Below are 23,777 nucleotides of genomic sequence, written 5' to 3'. Positions count from 1 at the left end.
GATCATTACTTCTATACCAAACGCCTTCATTCCCTCTAGCGCCTGCATTCCCTTTTGCGGCTAGTAACTGAGGAGTTTAGAAACTTGCTCCGAATGGTTTTCCTGTTTCCTGAATAGTCTCAGCTGATACTTATTTCTATTTCAAGTTCTAAACTTGAATTCTTTTTGAAATCTTATCGATGAGCAAATACAGGTAGAGAACTCTTGAGAATCTGTTCACACGACCCAGTACGACTAATGGATACATACTCAGCTCTGAGACATTTTCCTACAAATGAAAGACAATCAGAACAGTAAGACTGTCCCATTAAGTTCTAGTTTTGTTTCCTATTGATTAAAGAAATGCACTTGCTGCCATTATTGACCATGTAATTAAACATCAGGGGAAATTGCTTTAGACCACTAGCATGTATAATCAATTCAGCCTTTTTATATGAATGATACTGTAAATATAAATAAAAATTCTAGATATGCAGAAATTCATGTCTTTTCCTGTGTAGTTTTATAAAATTCTTTATTTGTACATGAAGAACTTTTCAGTTCATGTCAAAATATAAGTTATTCAAATGTTTCAAAGATTAAACAGTACTTAAAGCACAATAATAGAACACAATAATCTTGGATTACTACAGATTATGGAATCCATGAAATTAAGAAATGCATCTATTAACAATGCTGGACCATTAATTCAAAGATTAGAGGAAATCAACAGACGGAAAAAAGTGTCACCTGGATTAAGAGTAGAACAGTCTTTAACTGAGTGATGTAGTCAGGATGGGTTCTTCTGCACCAGGAGTTCAGCTAGATTGGCAAGAGCTAGTCTTTGTATGTTTTAACAGTCTATGTTTTAACATGGAACTTTAAGGAGATTAAGGAAAAATACTGGAGCAATATGCACTGAGTTAGCCTGTGTCTTATTCTGGGTAAATTATACAGCTTTGGAGATATTACCTAAGTTCCTGTACTGAAATGTTGGGTTTAACAGAATAGGGTAGTCTTATTGCAGGCAGAGCCAACTACCTAAAACAGTAGTGGTGTTTGAGCAGAATCCAAGAGAAGTAAGTTTCTATTAATCAAAGCTGTCGGATATTTTAAAGGTCTTCCATTTTACTTACTGTTCCAACATCTGGCCGAATAATGTATTACATGTAGAAGTGAAATCTAATTATTGGACAGCAGATTACACGTCTAGTGAGCTGGATACAAGGGACCTAAAACAGAACCTTGTGGGACACCATAATTTACACACCAGTAGTTTTCATCTATCAAATGATACATACAGTATGTGCTTCATCCAAGACACATAATAGCAAGCATCACAACTGTTGCACATGCTACATTACAGGAGAAATGAACACTTGAAGGAAAATGCTTAACAACATGCTTGAACAAGATTGGTTATTGTCACTTTGACTGACAGAGGAAAGAGTGAAGTCACCCACAACACCAAGAGAGCAAGGCCAATTCTGATTTCTTGGATCCTAGCCAGGAGCTCAATGACCATCTTATTATTCGATGGTTACCCTTGTTTCACTAGCAAAACAATAATACTACCTCTACAACCACCTGTGCATTCACAATTGGGAAATCCATAAACACTGTAACCTCGTGCCGAACCTTAAATCCTACCGAACTCTAACCTAACCTAACGTACAGGACACATATTCAGCTGTGATAATAAAACATTTCAAAATGCTAAAAGAAATAAAACATTTTATTTTATACAGCAGTGATTCACAGGGCATCGGAAAAGGTAAAACTGCGTTGATAAAATGAACGAATGGTTTCCTTACAGCTTCAAAATTAAATACAATTTGTCTGTGTAATTATATGGTCTGTTTCAGCAACATGACTCAAAGGCAAGTGTGGATGCTTGTGAGCTAGACATGGACACAGAAATCATAAATCATAAACTTAAAGAGGTGTCCTTTTTATATGGAAAAGAAAAAGGAGTAGTATTAAATAGTATGTGGAAATGGGTCCGTAGCACAGCTTTGCGATCTTAACACACTATCAAGCGTTCGGAATTAACACATATGTCTAATCCTAGTGTACAAAGATGTTCAGAATTTTAAATAACCTGATACAGTTGAAATAATCCGGAACAATTACATCTGCAACAATATATAACCTGAAAATTCAGTGCCTTGGTCCTATATACATTCATCACATGTCCCATGACCGTATAAAATTCTCAACAATTCTTATAAACCTAGGTGTATCTCAGCACAGGGAAGGCATGTTATTCTTGCAACTATAAAAGCAGTCATCAACGCCTCTGGTAAAAATTCAGGACAAAATATATTAGAAGCATTTTTACTCTATAGATTTAGCTAGCGCTGCTCTCACTGGATGTCCAGGACAAACCCAGTTAGGCAGCACGAACGATGGAATGTTTTTGTTTTGGAAATTGTATGTGAGTACGGGCTTTTACAATGTACAGAGATAAATGTGTAGTTTGATTGTGTGCAATGAGGCCAACAGGGTATCTAGTCCAAATCTAACATGCCCGTGAAGCTCATGTATGATCATATAGTACTTTGCAGTAGAAAAGTCTGCATTCACGCAGCAGTGTTTAATGGTGTTGAGGGGGAAAAAAGGCTGCTGATGGTTAGAAGGCTAGTGAGTCGTGGTGATCAGATCTTAGGAGCGGATCTGTCGTTGGTGACTGTGGGCCTCAGCTTCACGGTAGCAAAAGGGTTCCCGCCCCTAAGGAAGGAACACACTCTGTTAAACAGTGGTTTTGTGCTAAAAACAACACTACTTTTATTTTGATAAGTTTATAGTTATATTTAATGTTGTTATACATGCAGAATACATATTACTTAAATAAAAAAACAGGTTGTCATGAAACCAGGAAGTCCTGAAAACTTATTGTCTGATACAAAGCAGTGACACTGGAGACTCCTTTCATAAATGCTACATAAGCAGCTCCTTACTGAAAGCTTCACCATACAAACCACTGCATTATTTGACAACAAACAGAATTTTTTTTTTAACACTAAGATGAACGTTACGTCTGTAAGACAAGTGTAACGTAAGTGAAACTAATCCTATTATTACTTGCGTTATAGTAGCTTTAAAAATCGAGAAATCGCTCCTTTACCGGCCTTCCTATTTTCACCTGAGTTATAAAACCAAAAAAAAAAAATGCAGCTAAAAAGACCCATTTTTAAATCTTTTGCTTTGGTTTTATGTTTAATAAACCAAAAATATTATTAAAATAAAAAATAATATTAAAACTATCGAATTGATTGAGTGCAGTCAGAACGTCTGTCAGAGCTATTTGAATGAACCCACAACAATCCATGCAATAAACACAGACATTTTCCACTGAAACCGTGCGCACATCAGATTGTGTAATGATTGGCAAAGGGTGTCTCCTAGGCAATGTAAACACTGCACAATGGTGGATAAGCAGGTACGAGTGATGGAATGTTTCTGGAATGCTTTTGTTGGTACAAAAGTGATGAGTCAGGCACCTTCTGGGAGTATTTTGGATTATATTTCTAGGGCCATGGCTCTCATGACAAGAGTAGGCTTGATTGCTGTTCTACATTGCATACAATATAGACTGGCCAAAAAGTCTATTTAAAAAAAAAAAAAAAAAATATATATATATATATATATATATATATATATATACACACACACACACACACACACCCCACACACACACATACTCTTAACTGGAGCAATTAACTGGAGCGTTTTTTTATTTACGGCATTTGTATATAGACAATACAGATTTCTCAGTCAAAGTGTTCAAAGACAGAAGCTTAAGCTAATATATATGTATATATGTATATATAGTTCAAGTTGTTGTTAATATAAACTTCTCTTTACGTTGACGATTCACATTAATTGCATACTCACCCTAGGAAAGCTGGTTTTGAAATTCCGTTTGGCTGAGAAACCTATGAGAAACAGGATACACATCATGTTAGCATGCGCTACTCAATAAAATCCTTAAACACACATCAAACGGTTCTCTAGAAAGACATTGTGTTGTTTTGAGTATTCAGGATCAAATGTGCATTTTGAAATGTATAGGTCAGGTATGATAACAGAAAACCGCAAAAAAAAAAAAAAACCCTATCTGTGATCATGATACGAGGGAGAGGCCTGTGTTCAGCTAGTCAGACTGGTATGACGGCTAAGTCTGTAAAACTTTCACCTAAACTGAACCGCAGACTGGAATCCGTCCCTTGTCGCTTGACAGGTTCACCCCAAATTCCCAAAGCCATTACAGTATTGTAAGGTCATAATAAAATTTGTGTCTTAGGAGAGTGCAACTGCTGCAAAATGTAGGTTTACATGAACAATGCTGAGTGGTGCACTGACACAATGTTAACACAAGATGGCAGACAAGATGACGGTCTGCACTAGATTGAAGTCTTCAGAAGAGATAACTGAGCAAAACAAAAAAGAAGTGTGTGACCAAAAGCAGTATTTAATATTCTGAACGTATCGTGGTTAATTCTTTCAGTACCCAGAAATCCATCCATTTTTGAGAGTGACAGAATTAAACTGAGGACAGAAGGAGATTTTAGAGTCTGGAATGTTACAATAGCACATCCCTCCCTTCCTTCCCTCACCGCCACTTTGATTTAAATACTATTCATCACATACTGAATAAAGTGGCATGGATGCACCATCAGGGGTTGGACAGAAACATCTTCCACCTTTGCTTTTCCTGAAATAACAAGTGCTTGTGGTGTGCCATCTCTGTGTTTACGTCAGTTTTCCAGGACTGTACAAAACCAAGCCCTGTCTGAGTAATAACATGCCACAGTTCTGGTGAGTCAATTCTCAGCAGGTGTTGGCCAACCAGCCTTTAAACCTCTATGGCTGATGTTTTATCAGTAGTACTTCATCACACAATGTGAATAGCCAAGTGGCTGAATGAATGGCTCAGTCGAGTATGGGGGAGGTTTCAGGTTGAGCTCAGTGTGGAATTCCATCGGCAAGGCTGAGCAGTGACCCGGACGTGCGGAGGCTCCGGGGCTCACCGAGGTTGGGAGGCAAATAAATATTTCACTGGGTTTAGAGAGGAGTATCCCCTTTCATAGCATCGACATTCAAGATGCCTACTGGCAAACACCTCAAAATCAGGGCTGTGTTTAAGCTCACATGGTGCTTTGTGCCATTGCTAGTTAGCTGCCTCACCCATTTCATCATATACTTTACATAGGGACACATTCTAATGGTTCGTAAGACCACAAAACATAAGGTAGTTGAAAGCATCAGTGTTTATTTAGGTAAAGAGATCGTATCTTGCAAACTTGCTAAAGGGAAGAACAGATCTAAACGTCTAACAAAGATGAACTTTATTTTGTGATATAACAGGCTTTTGTCAGCACAAACAAAATTATTTACATGCAGCCACATTTTTACTAATGCTTTGCATAAATGCAAAAATATTGAATTCCTAGTTAGACTTCCCAGAGAGCCAAGCTTCCTTAATCATTTCTGAGTGATATTTGCAGGCTAATTCCCACGTAATTCTAGAAAAGCACTTTTGCATAATACACTTTAAAGCAATTGGAACAGTTCACCTTAATGTATGTAAACACAGAAGCACTTTTTTTTAGTCTTTCTTGTTAACGCCACTCCTCTGGTCTAGCTTTAAGGATTTAGCATTGTTCTCTTTAAGGTGTAGCTGATCCTATGATCTACTCAGGCACATGGGATGTAATGATATCTATGCCACACTAATGCGTTCTGTATCCCTGTGCCAAGGCACGCTTAAAGTGTCCTGAAAATAACACACTCATCTAAAAACATGTTGACCTAATGGTTTAGACAGCTATGTGATTTAGCTTCTTTGGTATGTAAGTGTTTATTCTAAATAATCCTGTCCCCACTGTATCCTCAGATTCCCGTTCCTGGCTGACAGGAGTGAAACGTCACGTGCTATGCTGTGTTTTGCTGTCGTACCCCATCTGCCTCAAAGTTTGGTGTGTTGTGTTTCTTAGATGCTTTTCTGCTCACCACGGTTGTAGTAATAATAGTGGTTATTTTAGGTAACACAGCTGTACTGTCAGCTTGAACCAATCTGGGTATTCTCCTCTGAACTCCCTTATCATTTACGGCATTTGGACTTACATTCATATCATTTATAGAATGAATCAGTTAAGGATTAAAGGCCTTGCTTAGAGCCCAGCAGCAGCAGCTTGGCAGATACTTACCAGTAGTCCAATGTCTTAACCACTGAGCTACAGCTTGCCAAAAAGGAATTTCCATCCTAACGCTGCCTGGATGGATTCAGGACTTACCATTCTGTGTAAACTCTAAGAACTGGTGTGGGTGAAAATGCTAGGAGACCAGCAGTTATTCCATTACTCAAACCATCCCATCCGGCATATTTATTTCCTCATTTAGACGTCTGATGTGAACATTAACTGAACTCTTGTCCTGAACTGCATGTTTTGATGGATTGTTCTGCTGCCACATGGTTGCTAGGATAAGCAAGTGTTGACCTATTCCTAATAAAATGGTCAGTGAGGGTGTATTCAGATTTTCAGTCAATTCAAAATGCTCATTCTACATATGAAAGGATGAGTAAGAGAGCTACATACTGAGTATTCAGAAGAAGGCACATGTGTCTGAATCAGGGACTTGGTTGAGTTCCTCCTGAAGGAAGTGTCGCTGTAGTCAGGAGGAGGCAGCAGCATATCATCCTCGGGGTCCTGCTGCATGAGGTTGGCCACACTCTTACTGCGTGCCGGAGGATTCCCAACAACACTTCAACAGCAGAACACATGTTAGAACATATCACATTCATACAACACATTATGCATGTTTAATAATGCAGTGTTTATAAGGAACAGAAAAAAAAAAATCATCTTCACACTGAAATATCTTCCATCACTTTAAGTGCTGAGCTTTATTTCACTTGAAGTCCAAAGCTGTTCCTTCACTCTGCCAATAATGCATTTTATTAAACATACAGGATCAACACAACTGCAACCTAAGCTTTTCCCAAATGACTGGTCAGTTAAGGGGAGGAACACAATAGACACACAGTGTATTGTTTTCAGACTGAGGTCCTCAGGTCTTTAAACTAGGTTACGTGGTAATGTATTTCCTCCTAATGTGTTTTTTACGCGACCGTTTTTAGAAGCCGTGGCAATGTGGTACATTCTAACAATGAGGAGCTAAAGGTCTTTAAACGTAATGATCCTAAAATAGAGCCTGAACCTAGCTTGGGTTTCCTCGTCTTTACAGGAGGACTGATCTGTATCGGCAGCAATCAAGAGGATTACAGAGAGGTGCAAGTGTGTATGAGGGGGTGTTTGATTACCTGTTATTTACCACAGGATCTACATATGGACGACAGTAGGAGGATGGAAACCAGCCCCTTCTGTGAAAAGCAAGCAGAAAGGTATTCGGCGTTCAGTTATGTATCAGAAAAGGAAATGAAAACATGCAAACATATTAAAAAAAACAAAAAAAAACATTGAATTATTTTAAATGACAGCTCATACTGAGAAGACAGATTACAACAACATGAAACTTTGCATAATAAAATTGCAGACAAAATAAGTTTAGAGCATGATTAGAGGGTTTGGGATAGTAACACTGTGAATGATATAGCACATAAATGCATAAAGGGTAAAGAAAATAATTTCATATCCAGGGCAAGTGGATAAAGATCCCACCAGACAGAGAACCCTGATGGAGAAAGAAAGAAGAGATGAAACGACATAAGACCCTAAAGTGCAGGATCTGTATAGTGACCAATGGATTACGGCTTATTACGTATTATATTATTGTTTAATATATAGATACTATATCAACAACAATATTATATTATTGTTGATATAGTATCTATATATAAACAATATTATATTATTGTTTATATATAGATACTATATCAACAATAATATAATATTGTTGTTTTTTCGACAATCAGAAACAGACAGATCCAGGTTTCACCAATGTTTCCTCATCATAGCCAAACGATACATGGAAGAAATGGAAAGAATCCTATAAAAGACCATAAATTTCCACACAGCTAATCATATCCTTCACACAGACTTTTATACATAGTAAATACTGTTCAGTTTAAACTGCTTATTTTTTTGCATCATTAAGAAGACACCGTTTTCCAGAGAGATTTATAAAAGTGCTCTTGAATTTCTATCAAAAACCTCCTTATATTAGTTAATTAGATTAGGGACCGAGTATACCGTGGAGAAATATTTGTGAAAAGCTGCCATTTTATATTATTGGCAGAAGATGTAAACAAATTCCTCAGTTGACAGCGGATTAGCATTTGCTTTTTATTAATATTATTATATAGCATTAAACTTTTTTGGCATAGTAGTAATATAATTTCCACTTCAGTAAATCAGACTTTTCCCTGATCTCTGGAGTCATGCTCATACGTAGCTGTACGTACACATTCATATGATTTATGTTCAGATTTATATGCATTCATATGCATTCAAGCACAACAATAATCTTCATTTTCCCAAACTTGTAAATCTGGTGAATTTTTGTTGTTTTTTTTTCTCCAAATTTTTACACACAATGCAACTAGAAGATTGACAAATTAGGCCCAAATGAACATACACACAAAATATTCTACAACCACCACAAGAAGGCTATGTCTTCTGGTCAAGACTCTTCCAATGTACCCCCAGGCATGGCTCGAGTGATCAGAGGAGATCTGAACCTCAAGTTACTTTCTCCAGCACCTTTACTCGGGCAGCTTCACATCAGTTCACACCTCCAGTCTTAAACGATCGAATTGTAACCTTAATAACCTTTATCACATCAAAGGGCCGATGACCCACTCGAAGCGCTGAAAGCTTCTCAGATGAGTCCAGTCACGACTTCAGCCTGACTCACTTCTACCAGACAATTCGATGACCTGAATGACTAACAAATTACACACATCGACATGAGTACCTTCTCACTCACTCACTCACTCATTTTCTACCGCTTATCCGAACTACCTCGGGTAACGGGGTATCTCAGGCGTCATCGGGCATCAAGGCAGGATACACCATGGACGGAGTGTCAACCCATCGCAGGGCACACACACACACACACTCTCATTCACTCACGCAATCACACACTACGGACAATTTTCCAGAGATGCCAATCAACCTACCATGCATGTCTTTGGACCGGGGGAGGAAACCGGAGTACCTGGAGGAAACCCCCGAGGCACGGGGAGAACATGAGTACCTTCTCCTTCTCTAAAATGTTTTTCTTAAGACTAAAGATAAGATGCTCTGATAAGCACAGAATGCAAGTGCCTCCAGTACACTGGACAGACAACCGTAGGGAGGTTCACTCATCATGATACATCTATTGGGTGTCAATCCATCCTCTGGCTTACGTAACCTACAGCTGTAAACCCTGCTGGAATCTTGTCTGTATATACAAACTTGAGTTCATCTTTCATTTATTCAAAGGCATATTTCTTGTCCTGAGTAAATATAGCTATATACCTGTTTGATTTGACAAGAACAGGCACCACAAACCTCTGTGTAAGTCAACTGTAAAAAGCAGGGACATGTGATTGAGCCCTCTATGCCAACAAGTTTCTCATTTTCACCCTGTGAGTGTATCGGACATTAGAAGAATAATGTTTTATTAATGAGAACAGTATTCGAGGCTGAAATTGATTTTAAACACAAGCACTAGGTCCAAGAAAACATTAGTTTCTGCAAAGCTAATGCGACGTTAAAGCTGCTGATAACTAAACTAGTATTCCGAAAGTATAGAAACTGATTAAATGCATCTCATTGAAATGCAGGCTTCCACCATCTGGGAACATTCGCTCTAAGGCTGCTGAAGAGAAGGCTTCGTAAATATTTGGAGTAGTGGTGGAAACCAGCAATTTTCTCCCACATAGCTGTTATTCTTCTGCAGCTGTGCTCTGATTGGCTCTCTTCACCTCACAACAAAACGTTTCAGTAGCTGGTGGCCCTGTCGTGTGTATAAAAGCTAGTGAGCTTACATGCACGCAATCAACGTTCTGTCTGCCACCGTTGATTTGCAGAAAATCACTGGTAGCTGTGTGTAGAGATATTCTCCACTGAGGCTCCAACAATAGCATTAGTGATTATGAAGGCTGAGCGAGAGCCTGCCCTTAGCAGGTGCAATGCAACCATGCTCGAGTTATCTGTCATGGTACTAAGTATGCATTATAAATATGAATATAACATTTTTGACCCTTGTAAATATGCACAATTGAAGGTAGACTTCCTACAATTTATTTTTTTGGAAAGGCATTTATTATAAGACATTTATTCTACTCTTCAACCAGTCAGTTTAGGGCAGTGGTTTCGACCAGTGGATTGTGAGACCTTCACCCCTGCCCTGTGGAGGCTGCTGGTGAGGTCACTGTCTGAGATTTTGTTTTTGTCTTCACAGCTCTGACAATGTTCCTGCAATCGACTGCTGCTGGCCTACCTACTCCCCCTCTGATTGTAATACACCAGTGTTGTCTTTTTCAGGACAGTGTTGTCTTTTTTAGGTCCTGGTTCTGCTTCTGATCAATTTTCCCTATTTTGTCAGCTTCGAATCGGCTTGTATTTCTCCGAGCTCTGATCTTTATGCCGGTTTATCTATTTTCACAACCAAAACTTCTTCTATCTTCAAAGGTGAAACACAGAAGTCAAACCAAGCCATTCAGAGCTATTCATTTCCGAACCTTTCTGTCTAACGTAACCTAAATGGACAATAAAGCTAGCACAACTAAGAACACCTGTAAGTCACATATCATTTATCATGACTGCCCAGTCGTCCTCGTCCTCACTACTGCTCGTGTCTGAATGAATAATTTCCCATAGCCACATGCCACTATTGTATAATGATGACTGCAAAGGGTGGCTAAATCTGGAATAATATGTGCAACAAGCACGGGTAGGTATGATGAACAGGTGTCCACAAAACAAAACAAAACAAAATAAAATAAAAATAAAATAAAATAACTAATGAATTAAAGTAAAATAACTGCAGACGCACAAAATGAGTGTTTTCTAATGGCTCTCTCAGTCGGTGGATTTGAGATCTGAATTACAGAGGGATATCCACATGCGCAAAACTATGGATATAAAGTGTGACAGTGTAAAGTGATTTGCACAAAGGAGCGGTCCTAAATCTGTCTACAAGCATTTACAACTTGTTAGGAAGAAACTAGGTGCTATTATTCTATCTAGGAATGGCATCACAGTTAATAATTGTAGGAGTGCCAATACCAGTTGTCTATCTCGTAATCTGCTGTTACACCTCCTTTTGTGTGAGTAAATCTTTCAGCAAAGTTTCCCAGTGACCCAGTATTTGCAATAAATTCCAGTCATACAGCAGTAATTCATTTTCCTTCTAGGCTGTGATCATATCTGACTACATTAATACAATATTATGTAGCTTTTGGCTAAGCCACTTGTAACCACAGTCAATGCTGCACTTGTCTTGTCCTCCAAAGCCGGGGATCGCTTCCTCTCATTCCTTTCCCCTTGGTTTAAGGTGCTTTCTTCTAAATTATAAGCAGTGTTTGTAGAAGACTACTCAGTCATCCTCACTGGATTTGTGTGCTTGCAATAGTTTTCAACTGACCGTATGTTGAGTGGTGCTTACTCTGTTTCTCACTCCCTACCATGACGTGCCACTCTACATAAACCGTTTCATCCTAATGAGCCTTATTTAGTGTGCTTCCTGGGCATTAACATGCACTTTTTTTTTTCCAAATTCAGTCCCTCTCAGTTGTAAGCATGGTTATCACCTCTGATCACCTTCAAAGGCAGTCGCAAGGTGAGGTCAATTCCTCAGGGCATTGTTAGTATATTAACCAAATGTTAATGATAGCCCCTGGCATGTAAGAACGGAGCAGAAATTGAGCAAAGTACATAACTGGGGTTTTCCCTGTAATTCTGAACCTGTGCCAGCTTGACAAGAATGTTCTAGGAAATGATTGTTGTATCATGGCAGAATTTATTGTAAACAATGAGTCTTGAATCGATGTCATTTGGGCTGAAAACCCACGATTACATGGGCACGAGATACCCAGGTGTTACAAGTTGCATTTTATGGTTATCAGAGGTTCATACAACCAGAACTGCAGAACTACTTAAGCCTTTGTCATACACTAAAACTAGACACAATTGAACTTCAGCAAAGTGCCTTACTGTTTGGTCTTCTCCAATTCTCCATAAAGCCAGCCGTCTCTCTCATCGGGGATAAGCAGGATAATGAAGTCACCCTCATCGAAGCTCAGCAGGGTGTTGTTACTGCCAGATTTGTGGGGGAAGATAGTCCTGACACGTGGCCTCTGGCTCATATTGTTCAGCCCGGTAGCCATAGAAATGGATCTGACCATTTGACTCCCGTCATTACTATTATCTGCTGGTTAAAAGGAGACGAGATATGCTGTGGTGATCCTGATCCCTTTGGTATGTAAGTTTTTTATACAGTATGAAACTTTAAAGCTATACAGTATATTGCTATATATTAATTAGAATAGCATGAGTGCAGTATTTGTTCGACTCCACCTTACCAATCACAGTTTCTTGTTTTGCTGTGTCTTGGTTGAACATGCTCGCTAGTGGACTTGTTTGAGCCTTTAGTGGTGGTGCAGGAGGTGGAATCATTGCATCAGAATTGTTCTGTGAAATGATTACACGCGTGTTGTTCAGAAGCATGGTCAGAACTTTGAATCAGCAAGATGCTATGGCATTTATACATATTCGAAAACGACTTTGACTAATATTTCATATTAGCAATCTGGTCATTATACTGATGGATTGACACGTAATATGTGTCTACCTTAGGAAATACAGAGATTACAACTAAATATCTCTTGAACATGTCATTTCTTGGTTTTAGACCGAGAGGCACCTACCCTGCTGTGGCGCTTTACGGCTGGAGAGGCCTGAGGGGTTACGGACACCGGGGTGCGCAGACCTTCTATCATTGACATCACACTGTCTGGAACATTGGTAATATCAGTACATTTGTCTTGCCAGTTAGGTATCTGGTCTGTTAGTATATCCTTTGCCTGTAAAGTGAGAATACAGTATTCCAGTTAATTGAAAACTTTTGGCAACCTATGGAGTAAACAATTCAACATTTTTTTCCTCCTATCTTCAATAACCATAATGACTGAAACTATTTGTCCCATGAAAATGTGCTTGTCTTGGAAAAACACAGTCTGGAATTTTCTTTGTGTTCTGAACGTAACATACGGTGTACATGTAGAGAACCCCTCGTGTACGTTTCAGTGTCTTCCCTTCTCATCCCAACACATCCACCTCTACTCAGGAAGGGATGCTAATTAGCTGATTAGAGCTAAATGCTAATATTCAAACTTTAGCCTTTCTCAGTGATCCTCTCAGTTAGAATATTTCATTCAATTGTTTTAAATATCTGGTACAATTTCATTTGCATTCTTCTATTCTAGAGACTGAAAACACCATTTCACATCTTGCCTTATGTTACACGAGTGTCTCGTTACTGGACACACCCATGTTTTAACCTTGGATTGACACTTTTTTTTTTTTTTAAACCTGTAACATTTTCCTTTTTCATTCTAAAAAAATATCCAGGATGCAAAATGATAAAATATCCTTAGATATGGCTTTATAGAATAAAGAGAACCTTGACGTGATGTGCATGATATAAATGAACCTTTTCATGAAAAGCTGCTAGCTGGTAGGAGAAAGTACAATGTTTGTCCACCAGGAAGCAGAACCTCCTCTTCTCCTCGAGCAAAGCCTCCCTACAGCCGTCTGCAATAAACTTCTGCATGTCCATCTGCCGGTGCGTGAGGGTCTCCAAACACTGTTGAGGAGAAAGATAATGCTTATCGGCTGTCTAGCAAGTCTAGTGTGCTTTCTCGGCTTTCACTGAAAACGAGCCATTGTGAAGAAGATAAATGAATAAATTTGGCCCACACGAGGCCTATTCATTGTCAACCACAAAGAGACCAATCAGTGTGTCATCTCTACTCCCAGCTTTTTTACTGCAAAGGGATACTTAATCTTAAATCGCCGTTATATCTTATGTCAGGACGGGCGGCTGTGGAATGAGACAAGGACGGGGGATTTTTCAAGCTGTATTGTCCGTAGTGCAACTTCACATTCAAAAAGATTTACTAATAAAGAGGACTGATAAGATTTAAATTCAAGGTTTAAGCTTGGATAACGTGCTTACGTTAAGCGTTTAGAGGCTGCACAATATTGTGTACACGATACGGGATGGCAACAAGAATTTGAACAATTTTTATTTTCATTTCAATTCAATTTATTTGCATAGATCTGTTAACAATTCACATCGTCTCAAAGCAGCTTTACAGAAACATAGAAAAAGAATAAAAAATAAATAAATAAATAAATAAAAAAAATTCTAAATAGTAATTTAAAATACTCTATAGCTCTAACATCTATGCCTAATGAGCAAGCGGAGGTGATGGGGGCAAGGGGATGAGACTACCCTGAGATGATATGAGGAAGAAACCTTGAGGGGAACCAGAAGGGAAACCTTGAGAGGAACTCAGAATGGAACCTCATCCTCATTTACGGCATTTAGCAGACACCCTTATCCAGGGTGACGTACAATTTTATTTCAAGTTATACAACTGTGCAATTGGGAGTTGCTCAGGGGCCCAGCAGTGGCAGCTTGGTGGACCTGGGATTCAAACTCATGACCTTTCGTCAATCAGTGGTCCAACACCTTAACCACTAGGCTTATAACGGTTTATAATAATGCAACTGAGAGCTCATTAGGGTCAGCACAAACTCTGAGTTCACCACAGACCCAACACTAAGTCCTTCCTGCCAAAGTCTTCAAATGATTGCTGATAAAGACCAAACCATACAAATGTCAAATAACAAAACAAATAGTTAATGATGACACTTGGTTCTGGATGGTCAATGAAAAGCATTGTATAAAAGTGTATTATTCACACAGACCCACCCTGATTTATAAAACCCAGAGAATGACAGAGTGTGTACATATCACTGACTAAAAGATTACAGTCAACACTGTTATCTTTCCGACTTATATGAGCCTTATTGGTCATGGTAAAATTATTCTCATGACCAACCCACATCACCCACCACTACCCAGAATTATTATTTTAATGATTCAAGCTCTCTGTTCCTTCTCCTGTCATCCGTCTCGTTTCCTTTTGTCCGATTTGTAGACTGATGAGACATGGTCATGTGATATGACTCAACTATATTTCAAGTCTCCACAGGACATGTGAAACAGTTCCAGACTTGGGTAAATTAAAATCCCTCTGACACATACCCAGTCTTTGCCTTGTGTAGAACTTTTTATGTTATTTAAAAGGTTCCTGCTCAGGCTTTGTTAAACTGAACTGAACACAAAAATCGCCTCACAGTTTGTGTGCTAGAAGCTCACGGCGTTTCCTGTTTTACTGACATTTCGTGTTCTCTAAAAAAAAAAAAAAAAAAAGAGAATTCATTATATTGTTTTTGTCTTGCACTGGTAGTGTTGGGCAAAAAACAAAAACAAAAAAAACAATAAAAATTTCGATTCAGCGGTACAGAAAGGACCTGGGCGATGGTCCTGGGCGATATATATACGCTTCATCCTTTGAATACCAGAACGTTTAGCTAGCCATGTCTCATCCCTGTGCAAACACAGCAATGCCAAACAAACCGTATATTTCTCGGGGAGGTGCCAGAGCATGTGAGCCAAGTGGGCGAAAACCCACAGCTACACAAGCACATACGCACACAGACACACCATCAACGACAGAACAGCCATGCCAGCTGTGCTAATATCTTCTCTGTATTCTCCTAAACATCACAGACCGAGCCACAAAATTTCCACACACCAGCCTGTTCTGCTGTACTTTATAAAAAGAAAAAAAATAATTTAAACGACACATTCGAAGCTCTTGCACTCCTGAGACGTACGAGACACAGATTGCTTATACAAAGAACAGGTGGGAAAGGCTTACATAAAAAGCTTCACGTTTATCACCCAAGACCCTCTGAGATAAACTGGTGAAAGCTGAAGCTGGTTGCTATGGACACGTACATTTCACCCGGCGATGAGAATCAGCAGTAATGTCAGACACCGTGAGAGACACGTTGTTTATATTTAGCATCGCAAATTAATGGCACTTTTTTAAAATCTGAAATAGCAATCGATTAAAAAAGATATTAAACACACAAGCGTTTAATCTCTGTTGCTGTATCAAATCATTGTGTCTTACAACTTCAAACTGAAAGAGAAAAATACAGGACAACCTAAACAGATCTCACAAAAGACCTAGAGAAGTAAAAACTAGAGCTATATAAACGATAGATGGTGTACTGCTAGTCTCTGTTGGTACTGAATACTAACAAATGCATGTCAGATGCCAAACGAATTGCAGAACCATTGTGCTTCGTTCACACCACAAGCTTTTATGTACGATTCAGATTTTTTGCTTAAAATGGATCTGTCTCTTTAAATCGCAGACGTAAATGCAAGTGATTGACGTCTGTCTTTAATGTGAAAGCACCTTTCCTGTAATGCAGCTCGCATACACACGCATGATGTGTTGGACAACTGTTTCAAACTCTACTCAGCTTGCTTCCTGTTTTGCACGATTCCATAAATATCAAATAAATCTCCAATTTCCCTATTCTTCTGCTGAATAGTCACCGCTTACCACTCTTGCTGCCCTCCCTTCTTGTTCTTTAATGCTACCAACACCATGTCATGGCAGAGACAGTTACGTACATGAGGATGTATGTTGGGCACCATAATCTGATGCGTCTAATCTAGGACTATATAGGAAAGGGTTCCTGGTGTGATTTTTTAAAACAGGAAAAAAAAACCCTATCTGTGTCACATAAAGGCAGAAAATCGGATTTGTGTCACTTTGTTCTGGTAATGTGAACGCAGCCTTTATATCTGGGCTGAAAATGAGGCATCTGTCTTATTACAAACTTTGCAAGGCAAGCAGATGTGTTTTTTTTTATTAGAGACAATCAAAATACAGTATAGAATATACAGTAGTAGTAAAATTCTCTTTGTAGTAAAATCCCTCTTCATCAGTTATCATGGCATTTTGTTGACCTTCAAAACAATGTTGTATTTTTTTTGGGCCATTTCGCATTTGGTACTATTTGGTAATTGAATTCGTTGCTAACAGCTGCATTGTCTGAGATGTGTGTGTGTGTGTGTGTGTGTGTGTGTGTGTGTGTGTGTAGGTATGGGTGTGATCTAGGATGTATCCTTCGAGCGCATAAACATAACAAGTCATGAAATAAAGTTGCATCTATTTTAGAGACGGCGAGTTGAAAATGGCAGGAGTGTTTGAGCTCTCTCACCTCATTCTCTTTGCTCTCATACTTCAGCGCATTCTTTCCTTGGCTCTTCCTCCTTAGCTTTTTTAGGTCAGCCTGAGACCTCTCCAGATAGTCCTGCTTCATCTTGTGCTCCATCTGATACTTCTTAAACGTGGCCTACGGATGGACAGAAGACTCGATCACTGCCTCCACTCGCTCTGAGTGTGAAGTGCTTGGCAGGCACAGACTTGTACTACAGTCTCTAGGTAAAAGTAACCTCGGTTCGTGTTGTGGACTAAGATTAAGCATGATTCAGAGACAAGGTCTTGTGAATTGGGATTGATTTCGATTTCCGACTGAAACTCAATTTCCAGGCTCCCTGTAGAGTTTAATATCACACTCACTGTCATGTATTTCACGTCCATGTCTGTCTTCTTGTCCAGCTCTGCAATAATCTCTCGATGGAAGCGTCTGAACTGTGGAGAGAAACAGAGATGGATCAAGTATTAAGCGTTTCCTTAAGCATTGTGTGGGTGGTGGTGGGATTAAATACAAACTGACAGGAAAATGAAAAGAGGTATTTACGCAAAGCTACAGGCCTCGGCTGAGTCAGAATAAAATAAAGAGGAGTCACAGACAGAGACCAGGGAAGCCCACAGACACCGTTACCACCCAGACACACTACACACACGTAACCATGCCTTCAATGCCTTTTTCCCTTGTGAAATTCAACAGGTTCTCTCTATCCTTTTCTTCGGCCAACTCTTCAGACTCCTCCACACAAAGCCATTTAGCTACGATACGTTTTCCCACTACATTTACTTACCGATCTGTTCATTCAGAAAGCTGGATTGTTTTTATATATAAAAATAAATAAATAAATAAATAAATAATTCACACTGCCAATCTTTTACAGTCTGACAGTTCACTGTTGTTTTTGGTTCAACTGCAGATTCCCTTCTGTTCTTTCCAGTTTTATTAGATGCTTATTTTTAGCATCTGGTTACGTGGAAGAAAACAAAACAAAACAGAATCCTGGAGATAGAGAACCATCTGATAAGTGACCTTATCTCAGCCAAGCCTTTAGATATTACATCATAAAAACAATCTCTATTACACTATTTAAAAAGATTGTGGAGCTTGTGTAATAAATGAATATTGGAGCGAGGTAAAATACTTCACGAAGCTTATAGTTGATAATAAACCCTGATCCATGGCACGTGGCCTTATCATGAGGCTGAACACATTGTGTCAGTTCAGTGTCCTTAGAGGGAGGCAGGGTAGTGCCATCGTACAGAGTCTCATGATGTCACTGTTCGCTTGATCAGGAACATCTGAACTCTTGCTGTGAAATTTTCCAATCAGATAATCAAGTATCAACAGCTACGTAAAGTCTGAAGTAAAGACACGTCAAGAACTTCAGGTTATGACGATGTTCATGTCAAAGACAACGGGGAAAATGTGATCTCACTGACATTACCCGTGTCATGGTGGTGTCAGAATAATGAATATTTTATGATATTAATTATGAATGTGGCAAGAATGTGAACTACACCAGTTGGCAGTTTGGTCATATTCTACTCTTTAAATCTGTAATATTCAAGTTTCATCCGTTTACTCGAATATAACATCTCTTAACATCTGATGTCCTTTTTATAGCTTTCTCGAACTCTGAAAGATGAATATTGCCTATTTTAGGTCTTCCGAAGCCATCGGAAAGACTTCCTGTCCCCACTCTTTGAGAGCTTGACCCTCTGTATCCCTTTTCATCCCACAAAGTCTGTGCATATCAACTGTTTTATGCTATTAGACAGCTCAAATGAGGACGTTCAAATCAAATGCCTTGTCGACAAAGAAGCAAAGCTCGGTAATAAAGTCTCACGGTAACTAATATGCAATGAAACACTATTTATTTTTATTACCCCAAAACCGTGTTTGGATCTGAAAAGCTGTTTTTTTTTAAAACCTGTGAACAGTGATTAAATTAAAAAAACAAAACAAAAAAAACACACACAAAACATTTAAGCCTTACCTGATCATTATTTATTCAGCACAAACCTGTGGAGTTTAAACCCCCAAGTCTTTTGTTTGTGCGTATGTGGGAATATTAATTAACCTGCCACACTTGGGACAGATGAGGCAGCAGAAAGCATCCGGGTTGCATTAACGTGGTGTGTTTCTACGTCAGAGCTGGTCACAGGTGCAGCACAAGGCATGTTCGAACCTGTTTGCTAAACCGTACTATCCGAGCATATATACGCTTATTCCACAACCGGCTTTTGTTTAGAGCTACTTCTACGTTTATCTCGACTAGAATCTGAATGTTGAGTTGATGGGAACCTGAACTGAATATTAGGGAACGAATAATTGAGGAAATTTAAGAGACTAACAATATTAGTGGTGTGTGTGTGTGTGTGTGTGTGTGTGTGTGTGTGTGTGTGTGTGTGTGTGTGTGAGTGAGAGAAAGAGAGAGAGTGTGTTCACTACACAGAACAAACCCACAATGATAAGCAAACAAGAGCATCCTGTATCTGTAGGGAAGTGTGAAAGGTCCCCATCCTTAATTAAAAAAGGTGTCACTGGAACAAGTGACTTTCTGAGAAAACAAAAAATTAAGTAGAACAGCGAGAAAAAAGAAACTCAGAGGTTTGGTCCAGTGTATGTAGTATTTCTTAGAAAAGACTCACATTTTCTTCCATCTCAAGTAGGACCTTCCTGTGGGCTTCAGAGATCTCAGTCAACACCACCCCTGTGGAGATAAATCACAGTAATCAGTCAATTTCTCTCTCTCTCTTAAACACACACTTAAAGCTGAACCACCTCCAGGTACATGTATCTGCAATATTCAACACAATCATCCACTTAATCAACCGCAACCCTCTCGTGACAATGAATCCCATATGGTCTTGTTTTCCAGTAGTCTCTTAGAGTAGGCTAGTGTAATTAAAACACTGTTCAAGCAGCATGGATCCTGGGCTCATATTCGACCCAGCGTGCTCCTTCACACTGCAGTCAAAGAGAGATTAAACTGCAGTCACACAAGCCACAAGCCTAGAGTACAAAAAAAATGATTAGAACACGTTTTCTTTTCGTTTTTTTTTTCTTTGAGAGGCAGAAAGGATCCACCCACAGCACTCTTAGTCAAGAGCTATTTGTGACCTGCCTATCAGCATGCATAACAGATGCATTTGAAGGTTGACTAGAAACACAAAAGTTCATTCTGGCACTAACACGAGCCAGTTTGCTCAGAAATCTGGACAGAAAAATCTTATCTGGTTCCAAAGGCTCTGTGCCCGTTCAGAAGCGACGGAGGGGAAGGGAAAAAAAAAAAAAAAAAGTTTTCCATGGAAACAACACGGATAAGCCGTCCTTCTCTCTGCCTCGTTCTGTGTCACGCTGCACTGCTGGGTTTGTGCCATCATCTGGCCAGAGGATTCTTCAAGACTACAAGTTTCTACCCATCTTACTAGAACAAATACTGAGCGGTGGGGGTGGGGGTGTGATATCAAATTCAAGTGCAGGATGATATTTAAATATAAGCCGGTCTATGTGGTGGCTTCAGAAAAACCCTTAACACAGTAAAGTGCTGACATTTTGTACAAGTTCTGAACTGAACCTGACATCCGCTTTTGCTTGTAGGTCAAGCAGAAGAAACAGAATTTATTCCACTTCGTCGCGTTATCGACTGCCCGGTTTATTTCAACTGAACTGAATGCGCACGTAATAAGATATCGCAATTCTATTTTAGATGATAAGCGCTTTGTCAAAGAATTATAAGTTTACATCTTAGTGTACTGCACACTAACTTTTTCCAAATGATGTCTGTTGTCCTCAGTCCATAACGTCTAAGCCCTCTTCTCTGTTTCGATGCGATAAAGCAGGAGCATTGTGGGCATTTTGACAGTCTGTCTCTGATTACTAATTAAATAATGGCTTATGGCTGTTTTGTTATGGCACATCTAGCCAAAAACTTGATCAAAGTGTCAAATCACAGTGGTGTGTAAAAGAAATCTTTACAGAAAACCTCGACGCGATTCTAAATAAAACTAGAACGTACATTTCCTGAAGAAAATGTGAATGGTGCTTGCACGTGGCAAATCCCGGAGGCTAGTCGTGACAAGCATGTGATGTCATCTGAATACTCTTGAGGAAGTTTTCCTCATTGTGCTGAGTGTTTTGATATGTCACATGTCCATGTTGTGCTAATTTTTTATTTTCACGTGACATCACGTGTCATCACATGACGTTATCAAAATACACGTGAGGAAGTTCCCCTCATTGTTGTGAGTGTTTTGATACGTCACATGTCCATGTTGTAAAAAGTTTTTTGATTTTGCATATATTGGGGGCGGGGCTGCGGGACAACCGGAAGACCAGTCGGTACACCAATTTAAAAGTATGTACAGAGTATCACCCTAAAGGAGCTGGCCGAGTTTGGTGTAGGTAGTTTGAAAGCTTGCCGAGTTATAAACCTCCAAAGTTTATAATGGGAGTCTATGGGAAAAAAGGCCACTTTGAGACCTGGTACCGGAAGTACCGGTACACGTATCACTTATAAAAGTCATAGCACTTATAAACCTCTCCTCAATGAGCCGGTCGATTTGACACATCATTCATGGGTCTAGGACAAAAGCTGCGGGACAAGTTTTGTCCGGCACAATAGTAATAATGTTGCTTTGCAAGCACCATTAACTAATAAAATCTTTACCTCTAGGGTTTATTATTAACCAGTTTTAGGACTTAGATTTCTTCATCACTTTTGCCTAATTTCAAGATTTCGGCCATAGCGAAATTTGATGGTATTTCTTGACCGCCAAGGAAAACCATCAAAGAAGTAAATGTAACGCTCCCCTAAAGTATTATTTCAGTGTAAGCCAAACCCTTATCAAATGCCTTCCATTCGAAATGGAGAGCCAGAAATGATTGGCAGGCAAACACACACACACACACACCACACAGATGTTTTATTGGACGCCAAATACAGTAATGCATTTTACGACAAGCTTTTAACATGGCAGAATGACACCAAATATTATCCATCTAAAATACAGCCGCCTACCTTTCATAATATTTCTAGACTAAAAAGGCCTAAAGCTTCTGTTTTTTTTACCGAATACCGGATATTTGACCATATTTACACTTAGTACACTGCAATATTATGGAGACAAATAGACAAAATTCTCTCGTGTATGCTGATTTAAAAACAGAACCTTGATACCACAGCCAGCCTTAAAGTGAGTCGCGGAGACTCCCAAAGCTGGTGAAGAGCAACAGGTGTGTGTTGCGTTTCTCACAGCCCAGCTGATCCATGTGGTGATATCGGTCCTTCAAACTCCCACACACTTCTGCTGAAAAACACCGAACTGCACAGGTGTAAAATGTCACTAAATGTATCTTTAGTGTGTAATGCATCTCATTTGGATGGTGAATGTCTCCATATGGATGGGAAACTACAATGAAGGACCCATCAACAGATTTATTTCCTTTTCCCCTGCCTTTACTCAGCCTCATTAGAGGATCGTGTAGGCCCAGTTTAACCCGTGATCTTTGGACCTGAATCTTTATGCATTCAACTTAAGAGATGCTTAAGAGATGTGTGATATGGAATGTCTTGTTTTCCCTTCCTCCCTTTCCCTCTGTTTCCTTATGATGTGCCTTTAACCAATGCTTTAACTTATGATACGTTAAGTTATGATGATAATAAAACCCTGTACTGAAACGTCTGTACAAGCGCTCGTCTAGCACTGAGTTACGCTGAGATCTGTGTACTTCACTAATCTCGCAGAAAAATATGCGGCTAATTATTTAGCAGATCATCTCCGGATTCGATAACAACGAATCATTCCGACTGAATTTTAGACAGCGTGCCTGTGTGGAAAGTGGGAGGTATGTTTATGAGCTCTCGATCAAAGCAGCACAGTGAGCTGAAACTTCCACTGCTCAGAACAATGAGTCCGACGAGGGTGGGTTACACAGTGGTGAAAACGAGTGCAGATAAACAATCCCGACTGTTGATACGCTGCAAATACAATAGATCATGGATTGCTCGACGCTTCTGGTTTATGGCAGAAAGCAAAAGATTGGTGCTTTCCTGGCTACTCATACACTCATTCACGACTAGGGACAATTTAGTATAGCTCATCCACCTAGCAGCATGATTTTGAGAAGACACTCTACAGAAACAGTAACCTGAGTTTAGGATTAAATGAAAGTCCCTGGAGCTATGAGGAGGCTCACAAACCTACGAGCTACACATATAATCACGCAAAGTGTTTTTTTTAAATTCACCATTTATTTGATTTGATTATGGATTCGAGGAAGCCAAACACCTTACATATCTAACATGGAAGATGTTGCACTTCGGCGCTGTGACTCTGCTTTATACACCGTCTCACACCCATACCACCCGTCGGCATTTGCATGTCTCTCAACCACGAGAGCACGAACAAAACCTTGAAGGGAGTGCTGCTCTGCAGGTGCATGTTCAGCAGCCTTTTAAGGTAAAAG

The 23,777-nt window shown here is 39.4% G+C and overlaps 1 protein-coding gene across 2 annotated transcripts in view; it reads right to left on the bottom strand.

Moving 5' to 3' along the window:
- Window positions 1-1,696: 1,696 nt before the first annotated feature.
- The window catches only part of baiap2l1b (BAR/IMD domain containing adaptor protein 2 like 1b), a 37,834-nt gene continuing 15,753 nt past the window's right edge, over window positions 1,697-23,777 (bottom strand). The window contains exons 4-14 of one of the 2 annotated variants that reach the window (XM_060892857.1): window positions 19,958-20,019; window positions 17,675-17,746; window positions 17,313-17,447; window positions 13,648-13,800; window positions 12,863-13,018; window positions 12,518-12,626; window positions 12,150-12,366; window positions 7,307-7,366; window positions 6,582-6,747; window positions 3,877-3,917; window positions 1,697-2,709 (exon numbers count right to left, since the gene is read on the bottom strand). In XM_060892857.1, the coding sequence (XP_060748840.1) occupies window positions 2,637-2,709; window positions 3,877-3,917; window positions 6,582-6,747; window positions 7,307-7,366; window positions 12,150-12,366; window positions 12,518-12,626; window positions 12,863-13,018; window positions 13,648-13,800; window positions 17,313-17,447; window positions 17,675-17,746; window positions 19,958-20,019 (1,244 nt within the window). In that variant the 3' untranslated portion in view covers window positions 1,697-2,636. The remainder of the gene's footprint in view (window positions 2,710-3,876; window positions 3,918-6,581; window positions 6,748-7,306; window positions 7,367-12,149; window positions 12,367-12,517; window positions 12,627-12,862; window positions 13,019-13,647; window positions 13,801-17,312; window positions 17,448-17,674; window positions 17,747-19,957; window positions 20,020-23,777) is intronic. The other variant, XM_060892858.1, reaches the window with a different exon arrangement.

This window comes from Tachysurus vachellii, chromosome 18 (assembly GCF_030014155.1).
Source record: "Tachysurus vachellii isolate PV-2020 chromosome 18, HZAU_Pvac_v1, whole genome shotgun sequence".
Lineage (NCBI taxonomy): Eukaryota > Metazoa > Chordata > Actinopteri > Siluriformes > Bagridae > Tachysurus > Tachysurus vachellii.
Note: the sequence above shows the minus strand (reverse complement) of the source record. Positions and strands in the feature narration are given on the sequence as shown.